The following is a 24,894-nucleotide window of genomic DNA, read 5'->3' as shown; positions in this document are numbered from 1 at the left end:
GCCGGGAGTTTGGCCTAGTGGTAGAGTGCTTGCCTAGCATGCACGAAGACCCGGGTTCGATTCCTCAGTACCACATACATAGAAAAAAAGCCAGAAATGGTGCTGAGGCTCAAGTGGTAGAGCTCTAGCCTTGAGAAAGTCCAAGGACAGTGGTCAGGCCCTGAGATCAAGCCCACAACTGGCAAAAAAAAAAAACTTATTTATGAAAACTTACCTAAAGGTCTTGGGTTTGGTGCTCAATTTCAGTGTTACAGACTTGAGAGGGGTATTTGTGTCCACTCTATGAAGGACAGAATAAAAATGTTATTCATTACACTTACAAGTTTCCTAAGGCTTAATGATAGGCCAACGATAGGCTAAAATGTTATATAATGAGTTTTATCAACCTATGCATTCTCAATGAGGATACTCAGATGAGAAATGCATTTTTATCAGCAAGGCAAGATACACAGTACATAAGACATACAGTGAGTATGAAAATTTAAAAGTATACTCATGGTATTAAAATTTGCATGGAGGGGAGGAAGGTAGAGCACTGACCTTGCATACCTGAAGCCCTATTGGCCTCCACGCTAGGCATCAGCATAAAATATATATTTTGTATCATGTATGTGACTTGTATATATATAGAGAGATAGATTCTTAAGAGTGTCACCAGAAGCAAAGCTGTAGAGAAGAGACTTGTTTTGTTTACTTTATGGGAGTTGGTCTGCCCTGACTGGAGACTCTTGGAGAGGTACATGGGATGTGAGCACTGCTACTACAGAGAATGAGCAGGTTGTGTCCTGATGAGCCACCAAGTAGCTTCAGACAGGAGCAGTAAATACGTACAAGTCTGAGCTCCTGCTCTGGAGAAGGATGATGCTGACAGGAAGGTGTACTGTCGATACTTACTTTTTGTCATAGCCAATCACTGACTAAACTTCAAGGCTAGGCAGAACTTATTATGCTGTCTATGGTCCTGAAATTTTCCACATTTTTTCATAAATATTTCCTGAAGAAGAAAAATATATAATAGTAAAAACAAACAAAACAAAAGCTCAAGTATTTGGTACAAAGATAGCACGTTTCATGAACATTCAAGAATCAACTTTGTTTAACTATTTTGGTTTGGGGGGGGGGCTTTTTGTTTTGTTTTGCCAGTCCTGGAGCTTAAACTCAGGGCCTGGGGACTGTCCTCGGGCTTTCTCAAAACTAGTGCTCTACCACTTGAGCCACAGCACCACTTCTGGCTTTTTCTGTGAATGTCGTACTAAGGAATTGAACCCAGGGTTTCATGCATGCTAGGCAAACACTCTACCACTAGGCTACGATCCTGGCCCTGTTTCACTGTCTTTTTATGAACTAATTTAAGCACACTTCTGATTTCGTTTCCCAGTGTTGTTACAAGGTCTGCAATACCTTTTAACTCACTGTTGATGTGAAATGGTAATTTCAGGCATCAGAGCAAGGAATAAGCCCAGTTAGGCTGCAGTGGAACTCAGCCCTAAACACACTGAACATACCAAATGAACAAGGGAGATCTTCCTCACAGATGCAGCAGCACACAAGAAACCTGACATTGCTGGCAAATCACCACTAGAGAAATACAGACTTGATGAGACCCAAACTTTTTAGTTTTGTTAACAAGTTTCCTCCAAGGGTAAAATGAAGTATTCTTGTTAACTGAAGATTCTCTTGGACCTATTTCAAAATTAAAATAATTCATCAAACAGAAGTCAATCTGATAAGGTAAACCAAAGGATAATGTATTGGGATAATTTTGTTCCTTTTCACAATCAAAGTCATGTATAAGTCAGGGACTGATAGGCTGGAATGACAAATACACATTTCAGACTTTCATCACCAATGAAAAAATAAAGCATTTTTATAGACTTAAAATTGTATTAGTGCATTTAAATTTTGGAGAAAGAATCAAAATGTAAAATACCTCTACAATAATACAATATTAATAGAAATCAGCCATGTACTGGGGTCATTTTAAGTGACCTCATTTAACTAACATTGTTTAAATATAAGAAAAGTAATTTCTTGGTCCAAATTAATGAAACTTTTAAAAAAGATTGTCTTTAGAGAAGCACTGAAGACTGCTTTTTCAGACACATTCTGATACTCAAAATCACTTTGTAACAAAATTCTAGATTAACCTTTTAATCATAGCTTTCTTAAAAAGCTGATAGACTTCCATTTCTCCGGGAGATACTTTCAGCTGTGTGTTGTTCAGCTCCACAGGGTAAACTTTCTTCATTATTATTAAGAACTTCATACAAATTAGAGAGATTGCCATTCACTGCTTTTTCATCTTTCCGAAAAGACACAGGCAGACTTGCAAGACTAAAGCTGACGTCCTTAAAGGCATGCAACAGGAATATCCCAACAATGATAGTGAGGAAGCCACTCAGAGTCCCAATGATATCATCAACAGGCATGTGCTGCCACTCCTTAAAAAGAATAGCTGAGCAAGTTAAAACTGAAGTTGTAAAGAACACATAATAGATGGGAGTCACAATAGACGTGTTGAAGATGTCCAGGGCTCGGTTTAAATAATTAATCTGTGTGCTCACACAGACCACGAGGCTCAGCAGCAGGATCCAGGCCAGGGGATGCTGCAGCACTGGTTTTGAAGCCAAGAGCTCTTTGATGGCGATGCCCAGGCCCTTCACACAGGAGACAGAAAACGCTCCAATCACAGAGCAGATTGTGATATACACTAGGATGTTGGTTTGTCCATGGCGAGGTCCCACCACGAAGATTAGTATCAAGGATACAATGACGACAAAAGTTGCAAAGACCACAAAACCTGGAAAGGGCAAAGATAATACATATTTTATTTCCTTTTATTTATTTTTGGTCTGTTACGGGGCTTGAACTCTAAGCCTATGTGTTGTCCCTAAGCTCTTCAGCTCAAGGCTACCGTCCTATCCCTGGAGCCACAGTGCCACTTCCCGTTTTCTAGTGGCTAACTGGAGATAAGAATCTCACCGACATTATTTTAGTGTCCTGGCTGGCTTTGGACCTTGATCCTCAGATCTCAGCCTTCTGAATAGCTAGGATTACAGGTGTGAGCCACTGCGCCTGGCCCCACCAGCAATATTTTTTAAGGAGCCTCACCTGCCTACTGAAATGTGCCTACCTAGAGGCAAAGGAGACAGGTAATCAAAACAGGTCATGAGTTAGCTGAAGAGAAATCACAGTATGTTTTTCAGTGCTCAATATGTGCAGCCGCAAAGAATATGAGACTCTTATCTAATACCCTATGAACCACCAGAAGACCAGAAGTGGAGCTGTGGCTCAAAGAGGTAAAGCACTAGCTTTGAGCAAGAACTCAGGGACATTGCCTAAGCCCTGAGTTTAAACCCCAGGATCAACAAGCAAAACAAAACAAAAAACTAAGAATCAAAAGAGCAAAAGCAAACGGTTGAAAATTAAACTTGTAAGAGCAGAACAGCTCAAAAGAAAGGCTAGCACTGCATGCTGATAGCTCATGTCCCTAATCCTAGCTACTCGGGAGGCTGAGATCTGAGTACTGTATTTGGAAGGCAGCTAGGGCAAAAAAATCTGTGAGACATTTAAACTCCAATTAACCACCAAAAAACCAGAACAGGCAGCATAGCTCAAGTGGCAGAGTACTAGCTATGAACTAAAAAATGGAGGGCCAGAGTTCCAGTCTCAACACTGAAAGAAAAAAAAAAGAGGATTTGAATGTATGACAATTATTTTTCATAAGCTACGTAGGAAAATTTGCCTCTATGTATACATAAAATTTGGATTAAAGGTAAAACAGATAAAAAGAAAGGTACAATATGTAAATGAGGCTTTTCGTTCTTCTTACCTGGATCACCCAATTTATGTGACATTTCATCCAAGGTCTCAATCTCTTCTTCTTTTGGAGCATGGATGACCATTACTGTAGATCCCAGAATGCTAAGCAAACACCCAATTTTCCCATGAAGATTAAGTCTTTCATTTAGAAAATATGAAGAAAGAATGGCACTATAAAATGAGAAGTGAGAAAAGGGTTGAGAATTTTGAATAATCAGCTAATGTTTCCTTTTTTTTTTTGCTGTTCTCATTTTTAAAATTAACACTCACAACTTACTAACACTCACTTACAACACTGAGCTCTTGAGGATTCTGGCTTTCCACCAAAGAAAATATACACTGAATTATAAAACAGTATGTAGGAAGGTCTCAAGAGACTGATTTTGCTAAATTCTTCATTTGAGCTGACACATATCCAATAGGAAAGTAAAACATGTAATCTCTGCTTCCATTCTGCATCTGTCTTCTTTGCTCTGAATCATCTATCTTATAGTCCCCTTACAGTTCAGGAACAATTCTTAATACTAAGATCAGTCACAATGGCCTCCTAAACAAAGAGAAGTCTTTAAGAAATTTGTTATGTAAAAATCTAGTTAAAAAATCAGGCCGGTGCAGTGGCTCAGAGGCTGAGATCTGAGGACCGTGGTATGGCATTGTGGCTCAAGCGGTAGAGTAGAAGCCTTGAGCTAAAGAGCTCAGGAGCAAAGCCTAGGCCCAGAGCTCAAGACTCACAACCAACAAAACACACACACACACACACACACACACACACACACACACACACACACACACACGGCAACAGCTTTCCCTCTGCATAGAGGTAAGTACAGAAAAAAGCAAATTAATACATAGTATTAAAAAAAAAATTCAGGGCCAGGAGTTTGGCCTAGCTGTATGCTCAAAGACCTGGATTCAATTCCTCAGTACCACATACACAGAAAAGGCCAGAAGTGGTGCTATGGCTCAAGTGGTAGAGCTCTAGCCTTGAGAAAGCCCAAGGACAGTTCTCAAGCCCTGAGTTCAAGCCCCAGGACTTGTAAAAAAAAAAAAAAAAAAAAGGTGCTGGAATATCCCCTGCACTGAAAAAATATGATTGGTTATATTTTAAACACTAAAATACTATTTACATATGAAACCATGTTCTTACCTTACAAGGACGCTGAGAGCTCCCAGCGGAGTCACTAGCGTGGCTGGTGCAAATGCATATGCAGCAAAGTTGGCCACCTCACCCGCTCCCACTTAAGAAACAAAAACACCTCTCAGGTAAGAATGTACATGGACAATTTAGAATGCTAACCATTCATTCAATAGCTTATGTATTATTTTAACTGTATTCTCTTCTGTAATTATAAGGATTTTTGAAATTATCAATATACCAAATACCAAGTCACAAATATATAACTTATATAGAAAACAAAGTTTAAGTAGATATTTTTAAGGACAACAAACACAAGTAAAAGAAGCCCACTAACATAGAGGCACTTCTATCTAGTCTTATTCAATGGCTACTCCTTTCTTAAAGTCCAACTTACACAATGTACCAGATTCTAGGATCACAAAGCACAGAAGAGACAAAAACAATGACACTACTCTCAGGAAACTACATTTTAATATGGGAAAACAGAAAACACATGGACCCATTGTCAATACCTAGAATGCTGGTGAGGAAGACACCATATCCAATATTAAAAAGGACCTCTGAGATTAGGAAACCTGGGGCCTAGAGCAGTAAAATACTCCAAACTATGGGAACAGCACATGGAAATACTAAATCCCTGGGTGCAGATACCTGGCAAAGTGTGAACACCAAAGGCAGCAGAACACCTCCATGAGGACGAGTGAAGAGACAAGGCCAAGAAGACCAGAGGCAGACAAGGCACACAGGACCTTCCTGCTGGAGCTCTAAGCTGTTACAAAAGCCTCTGGGAATCCTAGGCAGAGCATAGACAAGATCTCAAGAATCCTAGCTCCTGTTTTCCAAAATGGTTGTGCCAACTTTCACTTAACAGTGTGTATGAGAACTCCCTTGGTCTCACATTCTCCCTATCATTTGGTATTTTCAGACTTAAGAATTTGCTACTCTGTCAGGAAGACAATATTAATGGGTTCGATTTGCATTTCCTATAATTTGTTTACTGACCATGTTAAATCTTTCAGGAAAGTAGTCATTCAAGTGAATTCCCTATGCTACTACTAGGATCTCTTATTTTCTCTTATTAAAGTACTTTTCTGGGGGAGGGAAACGGGTACCAAGACATGTGAAAGGGTATCAATGTATGTGAATTAATGCACCTTCTATCTGGCAAATATCATGTAACCCTTTTACTAATTACAATAAAAAAAAAGTTCAGCTAAAAAAAAAAATAAAGTACTTTTCTTTGTGTTTTGGACATGAAACTTTTGTTCATTAAATACATCCCAATTATTTTTCAGGTTCTACATTTGTCTTATTTTATTTTATTGCCAGTCCTGGGCTTGTGCTCAGGGCACTGTCCTTGGGCTTTCTCAAGGCTAAAGCTCTACCACTTGAGCCATAGCACGATTTCTGGCTTTTTTCTATGTATGTCGAACCAGGATCTTTGTGCATACTAGGCATGCACTCTACCACTAGGCCTAACCTTTTTCCAAAATGTTCACTTGTTTTGGATTTGTTGTTATTCTTATTGTCTCTTCCTTTTCTTTCTCTCCTCTTACTTCTTTTATATAGTACTGGGAATATATGTCTTTCATTTCAATGTCAAAGTTTAAAATATTTTTCCTTTATATTTAGTGCTTCACAAGACTGCTTAAGGAATTATCTTTTTATCTTCTAACTCTACCTTCTTTTTTTGTCATTGTTGCTTCAAGTTATAAAGGTTAATTTTGATGTATGGTTCTACAGAAGCAAGGTCAAGGGCTTGCATCTGGCGTAGCAATGTTGTTGGCAGAATCCTGAGACAGCATATGACATCAAATAACAAGACACAGGAAATACATGTTATGTGATACTTCTGAAGTCTTCTGAAAGTGTTCTGCCCTTAACATTTAGACCAATGGACCATTTGATGTTGACTCTATGTCTTGTGCAGAATATGTAAATATGTGGAATTTTTTTTTTTGTGCCAGTACTGGGACCTGAACTCAGGGCCTGAGCACTGTCCTTGGGCTTTTTTCTTAAGGCTAGCGCTCTACCACTTGAGCCATAGCACCACTTCCAGCTTTTTTTCTATGTATGTGACACCGAGGGATTGAACACGGGTCTTCATGCATGCTAGGCAAGCACTCTACCACTAGGCCAGACTCCCAGTCCTGGAATTTTCTTTTCAGCATTGATTGCTACAGTAATCCTTAAAATGGCTTTCTCTATTTTAATGCCTCCTCTGTCATATACTCATCTTGGGTCTTTTTCACAATTTTTTAGTCTAGTGAACCATTGCACAACACCATACGGACTTAATTAGTAAGACTTTCTACAGAAGTCTCAATAACCCACAGCCAAAATTCTTTCACTTCTGGCTGGGGGTATAGCCTAGTGGGAAGAGTGCTCACGTAGCATGCACGAAGCCCTGGGTTTGACTCCTTGGTACCACATACACAAAAACAGCTGGAAGTGGTACTGTGGCTCAAAGGTAGAGTGCTAGCTTTGAGAAAGCTCAGGGCAGTGCCCAGGCTCTTAGTCTAAGCCCCAGGACAGGCAAAAATAAAAATTAAAAAATAAAAACCCACAACTTTGTCTTTATAAAGATGAGTAAATAAAATAAATTTTGCTCTAAACGTTACACAGAAGCGGGGCGCAGTGGCTCATGCCTGTAATCCTAGCTACTCAGGAGGCTGGTATATGGGGAATCTCAGTTCAAAGCCAGCCTGGGCACTAAATCCCATGAGACTCTTATCTCCAATTAAACACTAGAATACTGCAAGTGGCAATGTGGCTCCAGGGGTTGAGTGATAACCTTGAATAGCTCAGGGACAGTACCCAGGCCCAGAGCTCAAGTCTCAGGACCGACAAAAAGAGAATAAAAAAGTCACACAGAAATAGTAGCATTTTATTATTTCCTTAATTAGTAAAAATCAACTGCATTTTTGTAAAATGCTACTCCTGGGGCTTGAACTCAGGCCACTCTCCAGCTTTTTTTCCCTTTTTTTTGGAATGGTTATTGGAAATAAGTCTTGCTGACTTTCTTGCTTAGGCTGGCTTTGAACCATCATCCTCAGATCCCATCCTCCTTCACAGTTAGGAGTTAGGGTTACAGATATAAGCCACTGATACCCAGCAAAAACTAAGTTTTATACATTCTGTATCTAATAATATTGCTGTCTTTAACTTTTATAATTTATCTGCATGTTTTTTTATAGTTTTTATACTCAAAAGCATATCTTCAACAAACAATAATTTAAAAAACCCTTTCTAGGTCCTTTCACCCTTGTCTAACTGGACTAAAATATTGGAAAATAAATGACAACAGCTCTTCAATTCTTCCCTCATTTTGGTGTTTACTATGTGACTGTTTAAGGCTTGGTGAGAAACCTTTGTATTGAGTTGAGAATGTAAAAGGTAGTATGCTTACCACATCTCTTTTATACCCTAACATTTTAGTCAATGAGCAAATCTTCTGTCAGTTCTACCTTGAAAATAAACCCATAAGTATCACTTCTCATCATACTCATTGTCATTGCCTCCTGACTGGTTCCTTTCCTGCCTCTATGCAACTTAAACTTAAATCAGCAACTAGAGAGATCTTACAAAAACCAAGTCAGAGCCTGTGAATGTGACTCAAACAGTAGAGCACCTGCCTAGCAAAAACAGAGCCCTGGGTTCAAACTCCAGAAACCATCATCCAAAAACAAAGAACAATTAAAACTGATCGAAAGTGAGCACGGGAACTCCCATCTGTAACCCCAGCAGGCAAAGGCTGGAGGACCACTATCTACAGGTTGGCCAGGGTAAAAATGAAAGATTGTATTTGAAAGATCACTATGGCAAAAAGGACTGTAAGCACAGTTGAAACAGTAGAGTACTAGGCAAATATAAAATTCCCTCCCCCAAATAAAATTCTTAGATCACATCACCCCTTTTTTTAAGGTCTCCAATGACTTCCCATCTAATATAAAAATGCAAGTCTTTTCTATCACACCCCTTCCTTTTAACTTATTTACCTTGCTATTTACTGTTTGTCTGTCACCTAGAATATAAGCTTCATGTGGCAGGGATTTTGAGGGGAGGGGATTTTTTGTTTTGTTTTTAAATATGTTTAGTACCTGTAAGTGATACAAGGAGTACTGTACAAAGGAGCTGCTTTTATGCCTCACTAGTCTATCTTCAGTGCCTGACATTGAAGAGGTGATCAATAAACATCTGTTGATTAGTAATATCTCAGAGTTCTAAGGACAAGTTTTTCCACGTATCTTCTTTCGGTGGTAATATTAGTAGGATGAACTGCTAACTAGGTAACTCTACCACTTGAACCACACCTTTAGCCCCCTTTTTATGTCATTTTCAAGGTAAAAAAAATGCTATTGCATCCAGCCATTGTGTGCCCCCTGACTTTAGAGGTAACAAACACATGGCACTGGATCCAACCACTCTTTGAAATAGTGTCTTACGTATTTCTTTTTGCCCTGGCTAGCTTCAAACCAGGAACTCCAGATCCCCAACTTCCAGTTAACTAGGATGATAGGCTTTAGCCACCATGCCTGGCTTTCACATACCTTTATAAAGGTAGTTATCTAAACAAGCATAGCCATCTAATCAAACACATACCTTTCTTTCAATTTGGAAAGAGAATAGAGAAGGAAGCATTTGAAAAATGTGTATGTTTTTATGAATATTCATTTTCAATCTTTTTTATGTTTTTTGCAATGCTAGGATGGATAATGAACACAGCAATGAGCATGATTGGCAAATACCCTACCAGTGAGTTGATCCCTATACCCCTGAATTGCCTTCTTTGTAAAAATGCATAGATATATCAAGTATGTTGTTAAACAAATGCATTTGTTTGTATGTTTGTCACTGGGCACAAGTGCCTCATGCCTGCATGCCTGTAATCCTACCTAGTCAGGAGGCTGGGATCTGAGGATCAGAGTTTGAAACCAGCCCATGGAAGCAAAGTCTGTCAGACTCTTATCTCAAATAAACTACCCAGAAAAAGCTGGCAGTGATGCTGTGGCTCAAATGATAGAGCACTACCCCTGAACACAAAGAGGCTCAGGGACAGCAACCCAGGCCCTGAGTTCAAGCGCTAGGATCAGGAAAAAAATAAACACATATACCCACCTCAAAAAGAAAAAAAAACAACAGTTTTGTCAAGCTGTTAAAAACTGCCAGATTATTTTTACAGGTACATATTTACATATTAAAGAAGGCTAAAGTTTTAAATTTTGCTAGTATTATACGCCTATAATGGCATATGCATATATTTAAACATATAGCTATAACATTTTTTTGGAATGTTCTCTATACATACTTGACAGTAGTCCAGCCCACCACAACCACTCTTTAAGATACGCATGTCCACCTTGACCTGTGAGAAAGAAATATTTCATTTCTTTGGAAAAGTACCAGTCTTCTTTATAAATTATGACATTATGGTAACAGATTTTTTTTTTTTTTTGGTCAGTCATGGGGCTTGAACTCAGCCTGGGCATTGTCCCTGAGCTCTTCATCGCAAGGCTAGCTCTACCCGTTGAGCCACAGCACCACTTCAACAGATTTTTTTTTTCAATGTCTCCTGTTGTTTGTAAATATTTATAGAACTTTCTGAATGATTATATAAAAGGGATTTTATTAGATAATGTTTTTATGATTACCTTAGAAAGTCAAGACTCGGGGGCCAGGAGTTTGGCCTAGTGGTAGTGCTTGCCTAGCATGCACGAAGATCTGGCTTCGATTCCTCGGTACCACATACATAGAAAAAAGCTGGAAATGGTGCTGAGGCTCAAGTGGTAGAGCTCTAGCTTTGAGAAAGTCCAAGGACAGTGCTCAGGCCCCAAGCTCAAGCCCAGAACTGGCGAAAGGAAGGAAGGAAGGAAGGAAGGAAGGAAGGAAGGAAGGAAGGAAGGAAGGAAGGAAGGAAGGAAGGAAGGAAGGAAGGAAGGAAGGAAGGAAAAGAAAGACAGACAGACTCACAACAATTTTTAAAAAAATGTTTTGGTATGTAAGGTATGTACCATATTCTTGTATGAAAGAACTAAATCTGTAAGTTTGTTGCAGTTGTTTTGCCACTCCTGGGCTTGGGATCAGGGCCTAATCCTCTATTCTGTTGTATGAACTCAAATTTAAGATTTCCTCCTCTATCTACAAAACCCACTGAACTGCAGATAAGAATCTGCTGTTTCACATTTTAACTGAGTTAGGACTGGCCATAGAGATGGCACAGGAAAGTAGACAAAGTCTTCATTTTTACTGCTAAAACAGGTCTAGTCATGAGATCCACCCAGATCTAGAATGCAGAATAAGGTGACATGTGACCTCATTTAAGAACAATGAGTGGATCTTGTGACTTGTCAGCCATTTCTGGAGTAGAAAGTAAGAGTCAATGAGTAGGTATTTTTCAGGCCTGAAAAGTTCTTTTACTACTGTCAATTTGAGATCAAGAAAAACATCTCCAGTAAAAGCCAGAAGTTCTACTAACATGGACAAAATATGCCCCCTTATTCATTCTGACTCAAATTCTGTTTTTCATCCTTAGTTCCTTCTCTGCAGATACTATAATTTAGCCTGGAGGTTAAATTAGCATTTGTTCCCCAACTGTACTTTGATAATAACCATAGGACTGGACAATTAACAGAACTTTATTTTTCTTATAAAATTGATATTTGATCAGTAATAGCATTTAGAACTCTTGAACAGGTCAAAGGTTCATATACACTTATGAGGAATAGATGTCATTTCAAATCTCACAAGGCACCTACCTGCTCTCATGGAACCTTTTCTGGCAAGTCGCAAAAGGCCTTTCTTTTTCAAAATGAAACTCCCTCCAATGAAAATGCTGGAGGTCATAGCCAATCCCAGACCAATGTAAAAGTCATATTTTCCACGACCTGGGCTCATTTCGTTTGTTACTTAAGAACTTCCTGTGAGTCACATCGACCAGATAATACAGAAACTACTGGTACTAAAGACAGAATGATAGTCTTCAAATCTAAAAAACACAAAATACAATGCACATTTTCATGTAACAATCATGACAAGACATGCAATTCAACTTTTTGCTTCACATTTCTCATAAAGAAAAATAGCTGAGCATTGGTGGCTCATGCCTATAATCCTAGCTATTCAGGAGTTGTAGATCAGAAGGCACAAAGGTAGAGGCCCTCCCAGGCAAAAAGTATGAAAGACCCCTATTCTTAGCTGAGTGGCTAAGACCAGAAGGAACTGCTCTAGGCAAGCCTGGGCTGTTTAAAAGTTCAAGAGGTACTATCTAAATAAACTTCTGGGCACAGTTGGTATATCTGTCTTCCTGAAAACATGAGATGCATTAACTAGGAGGCTGGTCTATGTATACACGCAAGATTTTCATTAAAAAATAAAGATGAGTCGTGAGTCTGACCTAGTGGTAAGAGTGCAGGAGTGCTTGCCTAGCATGCACAAAGACCCAGGTTTGATTCCTTGGTACCACATACTTAGAAAAAGCCAGAAGAGCTCGCACCTGTAACCCTAGCTATTCAGGAGGCTGAGATCTGAGGGTCGAAATTCAAAGCCAGCTAGGGCACTAAAGAATGTGAGACTCTTATCTTCAATTAACCACTAGAAAATCGGAAGTGGGGCTGTGGCTCAAAGATAGGTAGGGCAGTAGCCTTGAGCTGAAGAGCCCAGGGACAGCGCCCAGCCCTAGAGTCCAAACCCCACGACCAGAAAAAGCCAGAAGTGGTAGAGCTCTAGCCCTGAGAAAGCTCAAGGACAGTGTTCAGGCTGAGTTCAGTCACCAGGACTGGCAAAAATAATAATGATGATGATAGCACAAGTAGCTAGGAATAGGGGTCATTATCTAACTAACAAATGGAAGGCTATAAGAATATACTTTGGGGGGGGGGCAGGAGGACAGAAATGTAGTGCAGTGGTAGAATGCTCGTCTAGCATGCAGAAAACCCTGAGTTTGTTACCCAGCACCACACCATATATACACCAAAAGCAATCACTTTTAGTCTTCAGCAGGGAGATAAAACAAAAAGACAATTAAAAGAAATGTTCAATATTAAATACAGCTTTGTAACAAAAAGTTACTCTAACTCCAGAAAAAAGGAAAAGTTTTAGATAGGTGCCAGTTGGCTCATGCCTATAACCTTAGCTACTCAGGAGGCTAAAGTCTTAGCATCCTGCACCTGTTTCCATCAGATGCAGATATGAAGACACATGCACAGACCACTCACCAGGGGCCCTTCCCAGAAATCTATCCTTGAGTTATTCTCAGCAAAACCTCATTCAGTTCAACTTCGGCTGCAATTGCAAGGACATCATAAATTCAAAACGGCCTTCTGCTACAACCACAAAGACATTTCAAACTCTCATGCTCAACTACATTTAAATCCTAAAGCCTCTGCCCTCCTCACTCCTTCCATCACCAACTCTGTTCCCTGACACTTGGTGCCCCTCTGCAGCCATGATGAAATCCTGCTCTGACCACTTGAGTCCTCTGTCTTCCTTTCTTCAGGTTCATCTTTCCTTATCAAGGCAACCAAGCACTGTCCTAGTTCCATTTATCTTTATATAGTGGGGTTCATTTCTCCAGCCAGCCCAGACAACTATCAAAGCAATCAGTCACGTTTTCCTCAGAAACTGAAAGGTACTCCCACTACCATAGAGCCACTGCAGAGCCTGCCGGCATCCACAGCCTCCATTCACAGCAAAGCCCCCAAGGGACTCAGCACAATTCACAACCACTTCCCTCCCCTGGGCTGAGAACAAGTAACTGCTGTCCATCTCACCTGCTCAGTGCAGGGTCCTGAGGCAAGAACCCCTCCCCAACCAACGTTAAATAGAATTTTCTTCGTATCATCTTAAGGTCAATGAAAGTTCAGTGTTCCTTCTTTTACCGGATTGTAATTTCTCCACAATTAACATTTCATACACTATTTAAAAATCTACTTTTCCCTCCATCTTTACTTATGCAGTACAGAAAATGTCAAACACACAAAGTAGACTAGTTAGGTGTGGACAAGTTGTGTCAGTCATGGCCGTACTGACTCTGGAGAGCCTCTGGAGGCCACCTCTCTCCAGCCCACCTCATTTCCCCATCCAGGAACCTAACATCCATTACAGGTGTCTCCCCTGCCCATGCACAGCACCATCCCCTCCCCGGTTCCTACAACACACCATGGGTCCCTCATCCTCAACTCCCTGGGGTTTGCTATTGGCTTAAAGCCAGGCCACACATCAGGCTGTGCTACAGACATCTCCAATAATACTACATTTGTCTTCTTTCCATTTTTAGCCAATCTTTTAAAGTTAAGATTAAATTACTGTTTCATCTTCAAAGACAAACTTAAGTTTCTTAAAGACAATTACTTGATGGATTACAGTTGCAAATTTGATAAGGCTTTCTATGGTTCTTACATTTAAACATTCATAAAAATACACTATTATTTGTAAATGGTAGTGGAGGGGGGGTAACACGCTGCATAAATTTTATCTTTCAAATTCTAAGGCAGAATTCAGCCACTAAATTAAAAAAACTTCATTTGAACTTGCAGTTTGAAAATAAAACATCATTGTGAATGCACTGAAAGGAATGAGTTGCTTCACTATCTCACACCTGGTAATGCTCTGCTCCCACTCTTAATTACAGCTGGGAGAACCTATGGCAGAGACATTTCTTAATCTTAAGGATTAGCCACAGCCAGGCGACAATAGTTCACATCTATAATCCTAGTCATTCTGGAAACTGAGATCTGAGGATTCCAGCTCAAAGCCAGCCTGGGCAGAAAAGCCTGTGAGGCTCTTCTCTCCAATAAACTACTCAGAAAAGGCTGGAAGTGGCACTGTGGTTCAAGTGATACAGAGCTAGCCTTGAGCAAAGAGGGGTTCAGAGACATAGTCCAGTTCCTGAGTTCAAGCCCCAGGACCTGCAAAAAAATAAAAAAGATTAGAAGACAAAACAGGCTTAGAGAGAGAACCGAACAAAGAAAATTGCTAAATTTCAGGGCTGAGAATGTGGCTAAGTGGTAAAACACCAGGCAAGATGACACACCTGAAATTAACTTAATAAGATCCCCATCTCAACAAAACTAAGATGGGGATGATGGCAGATGCCTGTGATCCCAGCAAGATGGGAATCATAGGTAGAAATATCAAAGTCTAAGGCTAGCCCCTGGCAGCAAGACCTAGCCAAACAACAAGTAAAGCAAAAACAGGTATGACACATGGCTCAAGTGGCAGAATGCCTGCCTAGCAAGTGTGTGTGTGTGTGTGTGTGCGCGCGCGCACACGCACAGGACTTTACAAACTTGTCACAGCATTTTTGACATTCCATTTTGACACTCCATTTTCATAAAGGCTTAGGAAAATACACAATACTGTCCCAGGACGGGACACAGGCACAAAGACATTAAACAACTTGACATACAACAGCAAACAGTGGAAGCACACTCAAACCTGGTCTCCTCTGCCTTTCCCACTGGGAGACTTCTAGTCATAGAAGTGGAACAAATAAGTGGCAGCTCAACCTAGAATTTCAATGTAGGCTGCCTTCTTTACTCCGGTACTCCCCACTCCTCCCTATGCTGACAGTAGCCCCATCATTCTCATCATCCCAAGTGACATAAGAGAGTCATGTGCCATGTAGCTTCTAGCTTTGAAACATACCCTCATACCGGCTCTGCCTGACTGGACTCAGCACCTCCATGTCTCTCCTCATTCCTGCATAGCTTAAACAATATTGCCAAGCTGGAGTAGAAAACATCTCTGTAATCTCATCTCCTGGTTAGAAACTTAGGTGCAGCTCAGTAGCAGAGTGCAGGTTTAGCATGACAAAGCCCTAGGTTAGACTCCCAGCACAAGTGGGTGTACACAAACCTTGCAAAGATGCCCACTGTGTGCATTAAGCACACTGCAATCCAGAGACTAAAACTCTTCAACATTTGTTCCAAGCCTAACTTGAGAATCCTATTTTTCAATATTCTATTTCATATACTTTGTGTTCTTTCCAATGTCACCATACTTTTAAGAAAACCTACTCCTATGTTTTCTCCTCCATGTTTACTCTATCTCCTTTGTAGAAAAGGAACAACTCAAAAACACTCTGGCAAGCAAACCCTGCTTGAACTTCAAAAGCCGTAATAACCATAAGTCTTTTCTGAGTCCCCTAGCCTTTCACCTATACTTCTATCTTGCCTTGCTTTAGCTACTTGTGTACATAACTCACATCTCTTCACTGTGGCTCCCTCTGAAGAACTGGCTTGCCTATCTCATTTACTCCATCAACCAAGATGTACTAGGTGCCAACTATATTCCCGAGTAGTGTATCAAAGAGCTAAAACAGAACTCAACAGTCTTCATAGAGTCTATCAAAGGTAGGATGAAACAATTAACAAAATAAGGAATCACAAAGTAGTACACAATAAAAAATAGTAAACAATAAAGCATGCTCAGGATATTGGAGAGTTGAGGGAGAAGGCCTTTCTGAGGTAATTTTTAGCAAAGAACAAAGCAGCAAGAGAAGCAAGTGTAGAGGCTCTGAGACAGGAGCAGGTGTGCACTTTTGTAAGAAAGGAATGGTTTCTGCACGCTGAGGGCTTGCACCTGGAATCCTAGCTGACTCAGGAGGCTGAGATCTGAGGATTGTGGTTCAAAGATAACCAGTTAAGTCTGTGAGAGCACAGTTCTACAATAAAGAGATGCATTACTTTTACTTGTTTGTTAAATAGGGGCTATATTTTAAATATTTTTACTGGATATTTTTGAGGTTATAAGATGATGTTATGGAATTTAAATACAAATGTTACTGTATTAAAGCAAATGATTACCTTTTTGTTTCTTTTTTGTGGGTCATGGGGTTTGAACTCTGGGCATGGATGCTCTCCCTCAGCTCAAGGCTACCGCCCTACCCCTGAGCCACAACTTCACTTCCCCTTTTCTAGTGATATTGAATTTTTTTTTTTTTTTGGCCACTCCCAGGCTTGAGCACTGTCCTTGGACTTTCTCGAGACTAGAGCTTTTTTCTACGCAGGTGGTACCAAGGAAATCGAACCCTGGTCTTTGTGCATGCTAGGCAAACACTACCACTAGGCTAAACTCCTCGCCCCTCTAGTGACTAATTGGAGGTAAGAGTCTCACCTTCTTCAGTGCCTGGGCTGGCTTTGAACCATGATCCTCAGATCTCAGCCTCCTGAGTAGTTAGGATTAGAGGTTGAGCCACCTCACCTGGCAGAAAATGATTATCTTTAAGTACTTAAAGAAAGGGGTATTAATTCAACAGAGCCAGGATCTCTCTATGCAGCCAGCACTACAACTATTGCAATCCTCCTGCCTCAGACTCCAGACTGTAGGATTACAGAAGTGTGCCACCACACTCAGTTCTCAGTTTTCTGAATTGTTTTCACTTGCATTCTACACCAATCTTGTTTCCTCAAACTCTCTTTTGGCTATTACTATATACTTATAAATACCACAAAACTTCATCAACAACTCTAAGCAAGCAACATTAGTTATAAAGCAAAATTTTAACTTACATGTACATTCAACGTGGTCTCCTCTTTGAAAAGAAGAGATGCTTTGTTCATTTTCATATCCTCACAAGTGTTACCCTTTATTCCCACTTAAGCTGTCAAAGGTTGGCTGAGTAGGTCCACCCTGGGGCGGGGGGGAAAAAAAAAAAAGGCAACAAAAGAATTGAATAAAGTTACTCATTCTTAAGAACACTGTTAACCTCCATACCTAGCTGGTTTTCTCAAGTTTAACACCGAACTTATTCAACAGGGCCTAACGGACAAAAGCTCTCTACTCTCATTTCCTCTTAATTCTCAGAAAAGGGGGTTGGGAGGGGGGAAGGCGCGCACTAAAAGGGCACGTGATTTACCCAGAATTTCTAGAACTTAAGATGTAGCCCTGTAATAAATGAACTGACACTGCGGTAAAGGATTCAAGAGGCATCAACATTAAAAGTACACTGAGTCTTGTATTTTCACAACAACAAAAAAAAACAAACCCCGCAGACAGACTGAACCCGTTACAGCCGGCTAACCCTGTAAAACTCACCAAAGCCATGTAACACAGCTGTGGAGGATTTGCGAGAACACGCGCCCCGGATGCAGCCCACGAGGGAAAAGCCTGAGGGAGGGAGGGGCGGTGCGAGCCACACCGCGCAAGGTTACCGGGGCACAGCGGCGCCGGCAGGGAGCCCCGAGGTGGGCCGCGGGCCTGCGGGTCGGCCCGAGGCGCCGGCGGAACGGAAGGAGCGCCTCACCCCGTCGGCGGCGGAGGCCGGGCGCCTCAGTTCACACCCCCGGACAGGCCGCTCCCTCCAGCGTCCGCGCCGCCACCGCCTTCGTCGCCGTCCGGGGAGAAGTGCGAGCATCCGGAGCTGCTGCCGTCCGCGCCGCCGGCTCCATGGGAGAGCCCAGAGACACCTAGGTAGATCTCCCGGGTCCCCGGCCGCCACCGCGGGCACTGGCGGCCGCCGCTGAAGAGCACCTGGGCGCGGCCGAGTGACGCAAGAGGCCGACCCGCTGCGCACGCGCAATCCCGGGCCACGCAGGCTCCGCCCCCTCCCTCACGGCGCCGCCAAGCTACTGAGTTCCGGGTTGAGTTTTGTTGTTTTTCTTTAGACCCCGGTTACTACGATGTGGCGGGAGGGGGTGGACACGAAAAGGACAAAGGTGCTCGGCGTTATTTCTCGAGGTGGCATTGATCCACCAAACCAACCAGGATTCTAAGTCCGGTGCAGCACTTCGTTCACGACGCGGACGCCTCTCGGGGAGCTCAGCGCGTGAACATGCTTCCGCAATGGGGAGCTTAGGAAAGGCAGCGATTGGATGAGGGGCGGGGAGGGGCGGGGCGGGGCGGGGGCGGGGCCGGGACGGCGTGACGTCGGCAGGCCGGCCTCCGAGGCCCCCGTGCGGCGGTGGGCTGGAAATGCAGGCTCTGGCTCCCGGTGGATTGGAGCAATTAATGCAGATCCTGCCTGTACCGGGGCTTGAATCTAGGGTCTCTGCGCGCCCTCTGCTTGTCTCTAAGCCCGACTTTTTTCTTTTTTTTCCCTGCTAATTGGAGATGGAGTCCCACAGACTTTCCTGCCCAGACCTCGTAGTAGCTAGGATTACAGGCACGATCCACTTGCTCAGGGGGCTGTGTGCGTGTGTGAGTCACTGTGTACATTCTTTCCTAGAGAAAGGAATGCCTTCACCCTCCTGGAATGCCTGTCACTCCCCCATCCTAGCGCACGTACCGGCTATACTGTGACTTCTCAAGCACCGATCGTAGTATTCTTTTAACGTTTTAAGGCTACGATTTGCCACCTGGAGCCCCTGGCTCACTTCTATAAAACCTAGCGGAGGAGGCTGAGCTCTGAGGGTGGCTGTGCAAAGCCAGGCAGGCCAGGAAGGTACAGGAGACTCTTCTCTCCAACTACCAAATGGCTGGGAGTGGAGCTGTGGCTCAAATGGTAGAGTGCAAACGTGAGCAAAACTAAAGCCAAACAAGTTCAGGGATGACCCCCCCCAGGTCCTGAGGTGACATCCTGGGACCACCACACAAAGAAATTAAAATTTTAAAAAAAAAACTATGATTTTTCTCATACTGCTGGTGGGATTGCACTATGGCATAACTTGCTTGCAAAACAAGCTGATTGTTTCTTCTGCCCTACAGTGCATATGCCACACTCAGTAAGGTCATACTTAGCTTCCCAGACATCTTCATCAAACGTGAAGAGCTGCAACTCCAAAAACAGGAAACCTAGTTGGACTCTTTCCTATCCTTTGTCCTATCCTTTCAATTACAGTCCTATCCTGCTCATCAAGGCCACGTTCCACTCCCATATACTCATACATTAGGCTGAAATAGTTTTCTCTGAAATGTTAGTTTAGAGATGGAGGTATCTAATTATTTAAGTATTTCTTGACCACATCCCCACCTTTTTTTTTTTTAAATTACTACATAAGGTTCAACACAATGAGCAAGGGGTAGAGGTCAATGGAAATAGTCACTACCTCCTATATAGTAGAGCCCTGGGTTCAATCCTGACTACCATAAAAAATAATAATAATAGGGCTAGAAATATGGCTTGGTGGTACAATGCTTGCCTAGCATGCATGAAGCCCTAGGGTTGATTCCTCAGTACCACATATACAGAAAAAGCCAGAAATGGTGCTGTGGCTCAAGTGATAAGAGCACTATCCTTGAACACAAAGAAGCTTGGGGACAGTGCCCAGGCTCTAAGTTCAAGCCACAGGGCTGGCAATAATAATAATAATAATAATAATAATAATAATAATAATAATAATATAGTGCACAAGCATGAGTAACACTACAATAAATATTATCAATGTCACATCTACAAGTCATCAGTGAACATGGCTAAGCAACAGAAAAAAAAAATCTACCATAAATTTGTTGCTCTGTGTGTGCGTGTGTGTGTGTGTGTGTGTGTGTGTGTGTGTGTGTGTGTGCCAGTACTAGGGCTGGAACTGAGGGCCTGGCACTGTCACTTAGCTTTTTTGCTGAAGATTGGCACTCTACCACTTGAGCCATACCTCTACTTCCAGTTTGTGCTGATTAATTTGAGGTAACAGTCTCATGATTTGTCTGCTTTGGGCAGCTTCAAACTAGGCTCCTCAGATCTCGGCTTCCAGAGTAGGGGGAATTACAGGTGTGAGACACATGGTTCCACGATGATTCTTGGAGTACTAAGATATATTATGATTCTATAATTTTCTCTAGGTTTAAAATATATAACTCAAAATGATGTAAAAGGTACTAGCCTAGGAAAACAGTGGGTTTTCTGTAATATCATCATCATAGTGAATCAGAATTATGAATTCTTTTACATTTCATGGATTTAACATGCATAGGCAGTAAATATGAGAGGAACTGGGATGATTTTGAACACAAGGCTACACAGGAATTCCAAGAAATGAGAACAACCAACAAATATTCAGCTAGAAATAAGTTATTTTATTTTAAAACACATACAGATTAATAAATATTGGAAAACTTAATAAATAGCCTTTTATTTACATAAGGCAATTACAACATGCTGTGATTACTTCTCTAAAGCAAAATTTAAGCAAGTCTTAGCCATTGGTAAATGTGGGTATGTATGCAATTGGAAGCTCCCCTGATATATTTATATGAAAAAAAAGTACTCTTTGCGAACAATCAATTTAACATTGTCTTTTTAAATCTAGGCTGCTTCTTCTCTTCATGATTATATTCCATTTCACAAAGCAAAAACACAATTATCTTTTAAAAAGGCAAAAATATATCCAGGAAAAGCAACACCCTTAAGTTTTTTATAAAGTGCACACTGATGGGGTAGGAAAGGCAAATTATTACATTCTGACAAAGTAAAGGAAATACTCTGAATTTTTCAAGGTGACCCTTTGGCACTAGTGGTTGGCGTGGGGGCACCTGACCTCTGTCCGGTGTGAGGTTATCCTATGGATGTCATTGTTTGGACAAAGTTAACGTTATTCAGGACAAATGCAGTGCAACAAAATAGATGGATTTCACAGGTCATTAAATCTGTACAACACAGAATGTGATCTTTCAGTACAGTTGCTGAAAGTCCCTCTTCAGTCTCTTTGTAAAAGAATATATGGACCTTTCCATTATTATTATTAGTAGTAGTAGTAGTATTAATCTTTTCTCTGTGTTTGTGTACCAGTATGAGAACTTGAACTCAGAGCCTGAGCACTGTCTCCTAGCTATTTTGCTCAAGGCTGGCATTCTACCACTTGAGCCACAGCCCCAGTTTGGGCTTTTCAATGTTTAATTGGAGACAGAGTCTCACAGACTTTTCTGCTCAAGCTGACTTTGAACTACAATCCTCAGATTTCACCTTTCTGAGTAGCTAGGATGATAGGCATGAGCGTGAGCCAGCATCTAGCTCAGTATTATCATTAAGTAGTTGTACAACGAGGTTTCAATCCAATATGTAGTTTATGAGTACAATGCATCTCGAAGAACACTTCATTTTAAAACAGAAATGGGAACAGTAAATCTTCGTGGAATCATGCAACTTTCCATGTGGTACTTTCTTCCCTTTCCTAGAGCGCAAAGCCGCATGCTCTACTGTGCTAGCCTGAGCAGCCTCCATGGCCAGTGTAGGCAGAATTCCCCCACTCACTTCCAGAGCAGCTCTGAGCATAGTGCTAACTCAAGGCCCCCAGAGCATAGCTCACATTTTGAAAACAATCCACAGAATCATTGCACCCCTGTAGAGGTAGAAAAACTGAGGCACAGAAAGGTTTCATGAACTCACATCTATTTGCACAATTCAGGGGAAAACTACACACATTCTCCTTGGTTTTGCTATTGAATTATTTGGGGTGTACTTGCAATAGATCTTTATTCATAGCATCATTGTCCAACTAAATATGATTTTTTTTACTAGATAATGTGTGCCAACTATTGGGGCTTGAACCATAGCCTGGGTACTGTCCCTTGGCTTTTTTTTTTTTTTCTCAAGGCTGGGACTCTACCACTTAAGCCACAGCTCCACTTTTGGCTGGCTAATTGGAGATAAAAGTTTCACAGTCTTTCTTTTTTGCCGGGGCTGGCTTCAAATGGTGATTGAAGAAGCTCTTGAAGAGCTAGGATTACAGGAATGAAGCAATGAAACCACCAGCACCCAGCTAGATAACATTTGTTTTTAAGGAGAAGTCACATTTATCACACTGGTGGATCCACAGGAGTTCCTACTCTAAACTCTGAGTCCTGCAGCAGGATAAACATTTTCTAATGTAACAAAAATTATATTTTCTACTAGCTGGGCATGATGACAAATACCTATAATTATAGCACTTGAAGGGTAGAGATAGGATGGTCACCAGTTCAAGACCCGTCTGGGAAAAACCTTGTCTCAACAGAAGGAGAAAGGAAAGTTTTTAAGATATAATTTGTGTTATATTTAGTGGAGAAGAAAAATGTGTCTAAGAATAACTGAGTAGTGGGATTGGGCCAAATTCTCATTCTTGTTTCTCTATGTCTTAGTCTTTCCAAGCATTCAATGAAAGTATCTAGACAGAAGTGGAAACCCACCTATGAGCTAAAAGACAGACTCTCAAAAATCATCCCCAGGAATACATCATGAAGTGGAAATGAGGAATGCAGAAGAAAAGCTGAGGTATGTTACATGGTATGCTGGCTTGTCATTTGAGTGGTGTTCTAGCTGGTCTTTTCTCTTGCCAGCTCACAGAAACAGACTAGCTATGAATATGAGGAGGAACAGAACAAGAGTGAACATGGGAATTCCATTGGAAGGAAGGTCCACACAAGTGACTAAGGATACATTTTTGGTCCCTGAGAAAGCAGAACATGAAGATTCCATCCAATCCTGGGTGTCAAGACACCCTGAGAACAACTCCTTGAGTCATAGAAGTTAAGGCCTACCGTCCTAAAAAGTTTTCTCTTTCTAAGTATCACTGAATCGCAGGGAGGAGCCCTAACTATATCTAGTAGGAATCAGAAATGAGGGATGGGCGTGGTTTCTGTGAGACTCTGGAGCATCTCTCTGCAACTCCAGATTAGTTGGGTATCTTAGAAAATAGGCATCACCCATCAAGAATTATTAAGGATGGACCTCGGAGGTATAGCACTTGCCTATCATGCTAGAGGCCTTGCCAAAGAAGAAAGAAAGAGTTGAAATCTCAGTTTAGGTTAGGGGTATAGTTCAATATAAAACACTTGCCTAGCTTATGCCAGATCTTGGATTCAACCCTTATCACTAGACCAAAAAATAAAACAAAACAAAAACTATACATGTGCACATGCGCGCATACACACACACACACACACACACACACACACACACACACACACACACACACAAACAGGACAGGACAGGAGCTCTGAAACAGCACCTGTTTCTGTGGTCCAAGAATTCGTGCACATCTGGTTGGGCCTATATCTGAGTACTTTACAGTAGTCTAGAAACCAACTTCGAAAGTACAGGAGAATGTTTACCAGGGACTGAGCCATCTCAGAAGAAAAAGAATTGGAACTATATCCTTGAAAGTAATCCTATTTTTTTGTTTTCAGAAAATAGACCTACAAGACCAAAGACCTAACATATTACTACTGTGATGAGCTTCTCAAAATCTAATTGTGTGTGACAAACTGACTTGAGACTAGGAACGGAAATAACAATTCTTATTGCTAAATGAAGAGCAGCAGCAAAGTATATTTTGCTAAGATTGTAAGTTGAGAAGACCATAATGACCAATATGAGTGATGAGCACGGCCACCAGGAAAGAATAACACTGCCCTCTCTCCAAGACCTCCACACCTGACTTCTGGGTGGTATCCAGGATCAAGGTTTAGGTTAGAATCCCTATATGGTCCTAAACAAAGCAATCAGGAGAACAGACATAATCTTTTGTTTCATTTCTTTTGCTGGTCCTGGGGCTTGAACTCAGGGCCTGGACATTGTCCTTGGACACTTTGTGCTCAAGGCTAGCGCTCTGCCACTTGAGCCACAGCACCACGTCCAGCATTTTCTGTGTATGTGGTACCGAGCACTGGAACCCAGGGTTTTGTGCATGATAGTCAAGCACTCTACCACTAGGCTGCACTCTACCATGAGGCCTCACTCTAGTCCCTTTTCTTTTTTTTTAAGGTCTTGAGACCAAAACTTGAACTCAGTACCTGCTGCTTTCACTCTGGCTAGTGCTCTACCAATTAAGCCACGGCTTCAACCCCAGGAAACAATCTTTTCAAATGCACAGATTCACGTGAGAAAATAGGGCATTGTCCAAGTAGAAGAGAAGAGAAATATTCGGTATAAATGTCTACCAAGAGTAACTATGCAAATTATGATTTAGAAAAAAAAAAACTCTGACTGTAGAAAAGACTTGAAAACAAGAACGCAGTACACATCTTTCTTAGATTATCATTTGGGTTTTATCTCTGACAAACCTAAGAACCTACCACCTAATGAA

General features: G+C 41.4%; 1 protein-coding gene and 1 long non-coding RNA gene across 2 annotated transcripts; both read right to left on the bottom strand.

Moving 5' to 3' along the window:
• Positions 1 to 1,734: 1,734 nt before the first annotated feature.
• On the bottom strand, positions 1,735 to 11,909 carry Nipa2 (NIPA magnesium transporter 2). Its single transcript, XM_090321746.1, has 5 exons — positions 11,716 to 11,909; positions 10,269 to 10,325; positions 4,970 to 5,060; positions 3,833 to 3,993; positions 1,735 to 2,800 (listed from the first exon to the last, which is right to left on the bottom strand). Exons 1-5 carry the CDS (start codon positions 11,852 to 11,854, stop codon positions 2,166 to 2,168), a joined length of 1,083 nt encoding a protein of 360 aa, XP_090177872.1. The 5' UTR covers positions 11,855 to 11,909; the 3' UTR covers positions 1,735 to 2,165.
• Positions 11,910 to 11,924: 15 nt separating this feature from the next.
• On the bottom strand, positions 11,925 to 18,729 carry LOC150044194 (uncharacterized). Its single transcript, XR_016533212.1, has 3 exons — positions 17,996 to 18,729; positions 17,470 to 17,590; positions 11,925 to 11,945 (listed from the first exon to the last, which is right to left on the bottom strand). It is a non-coding gene; the product is annotated as an uncharacterized LOC150044194 (long non-coding RNA).
• Positions 18,730 to 24,894: the final 6,165 nt, after the last annotated feature.

This window comes from Megascapheus bottae, chromosome 30, assembly GCF_031878675.1.
Source record: "Megascapheus bottae isolate mThoBot1 chromosome 30, mThoBot2.hap1, whole genome shotgun sequence".
In the NCBI taxonomy this organism is placed as follows: Eukaryota; Metazoa; Chordata; class Mammalia; order Rodentia; family Geomyidae; genus Megascapheus; species Megascapheus bottae.
This window is presented reverse-complemented; position numbering and strand designations above follow the sequence as displayed.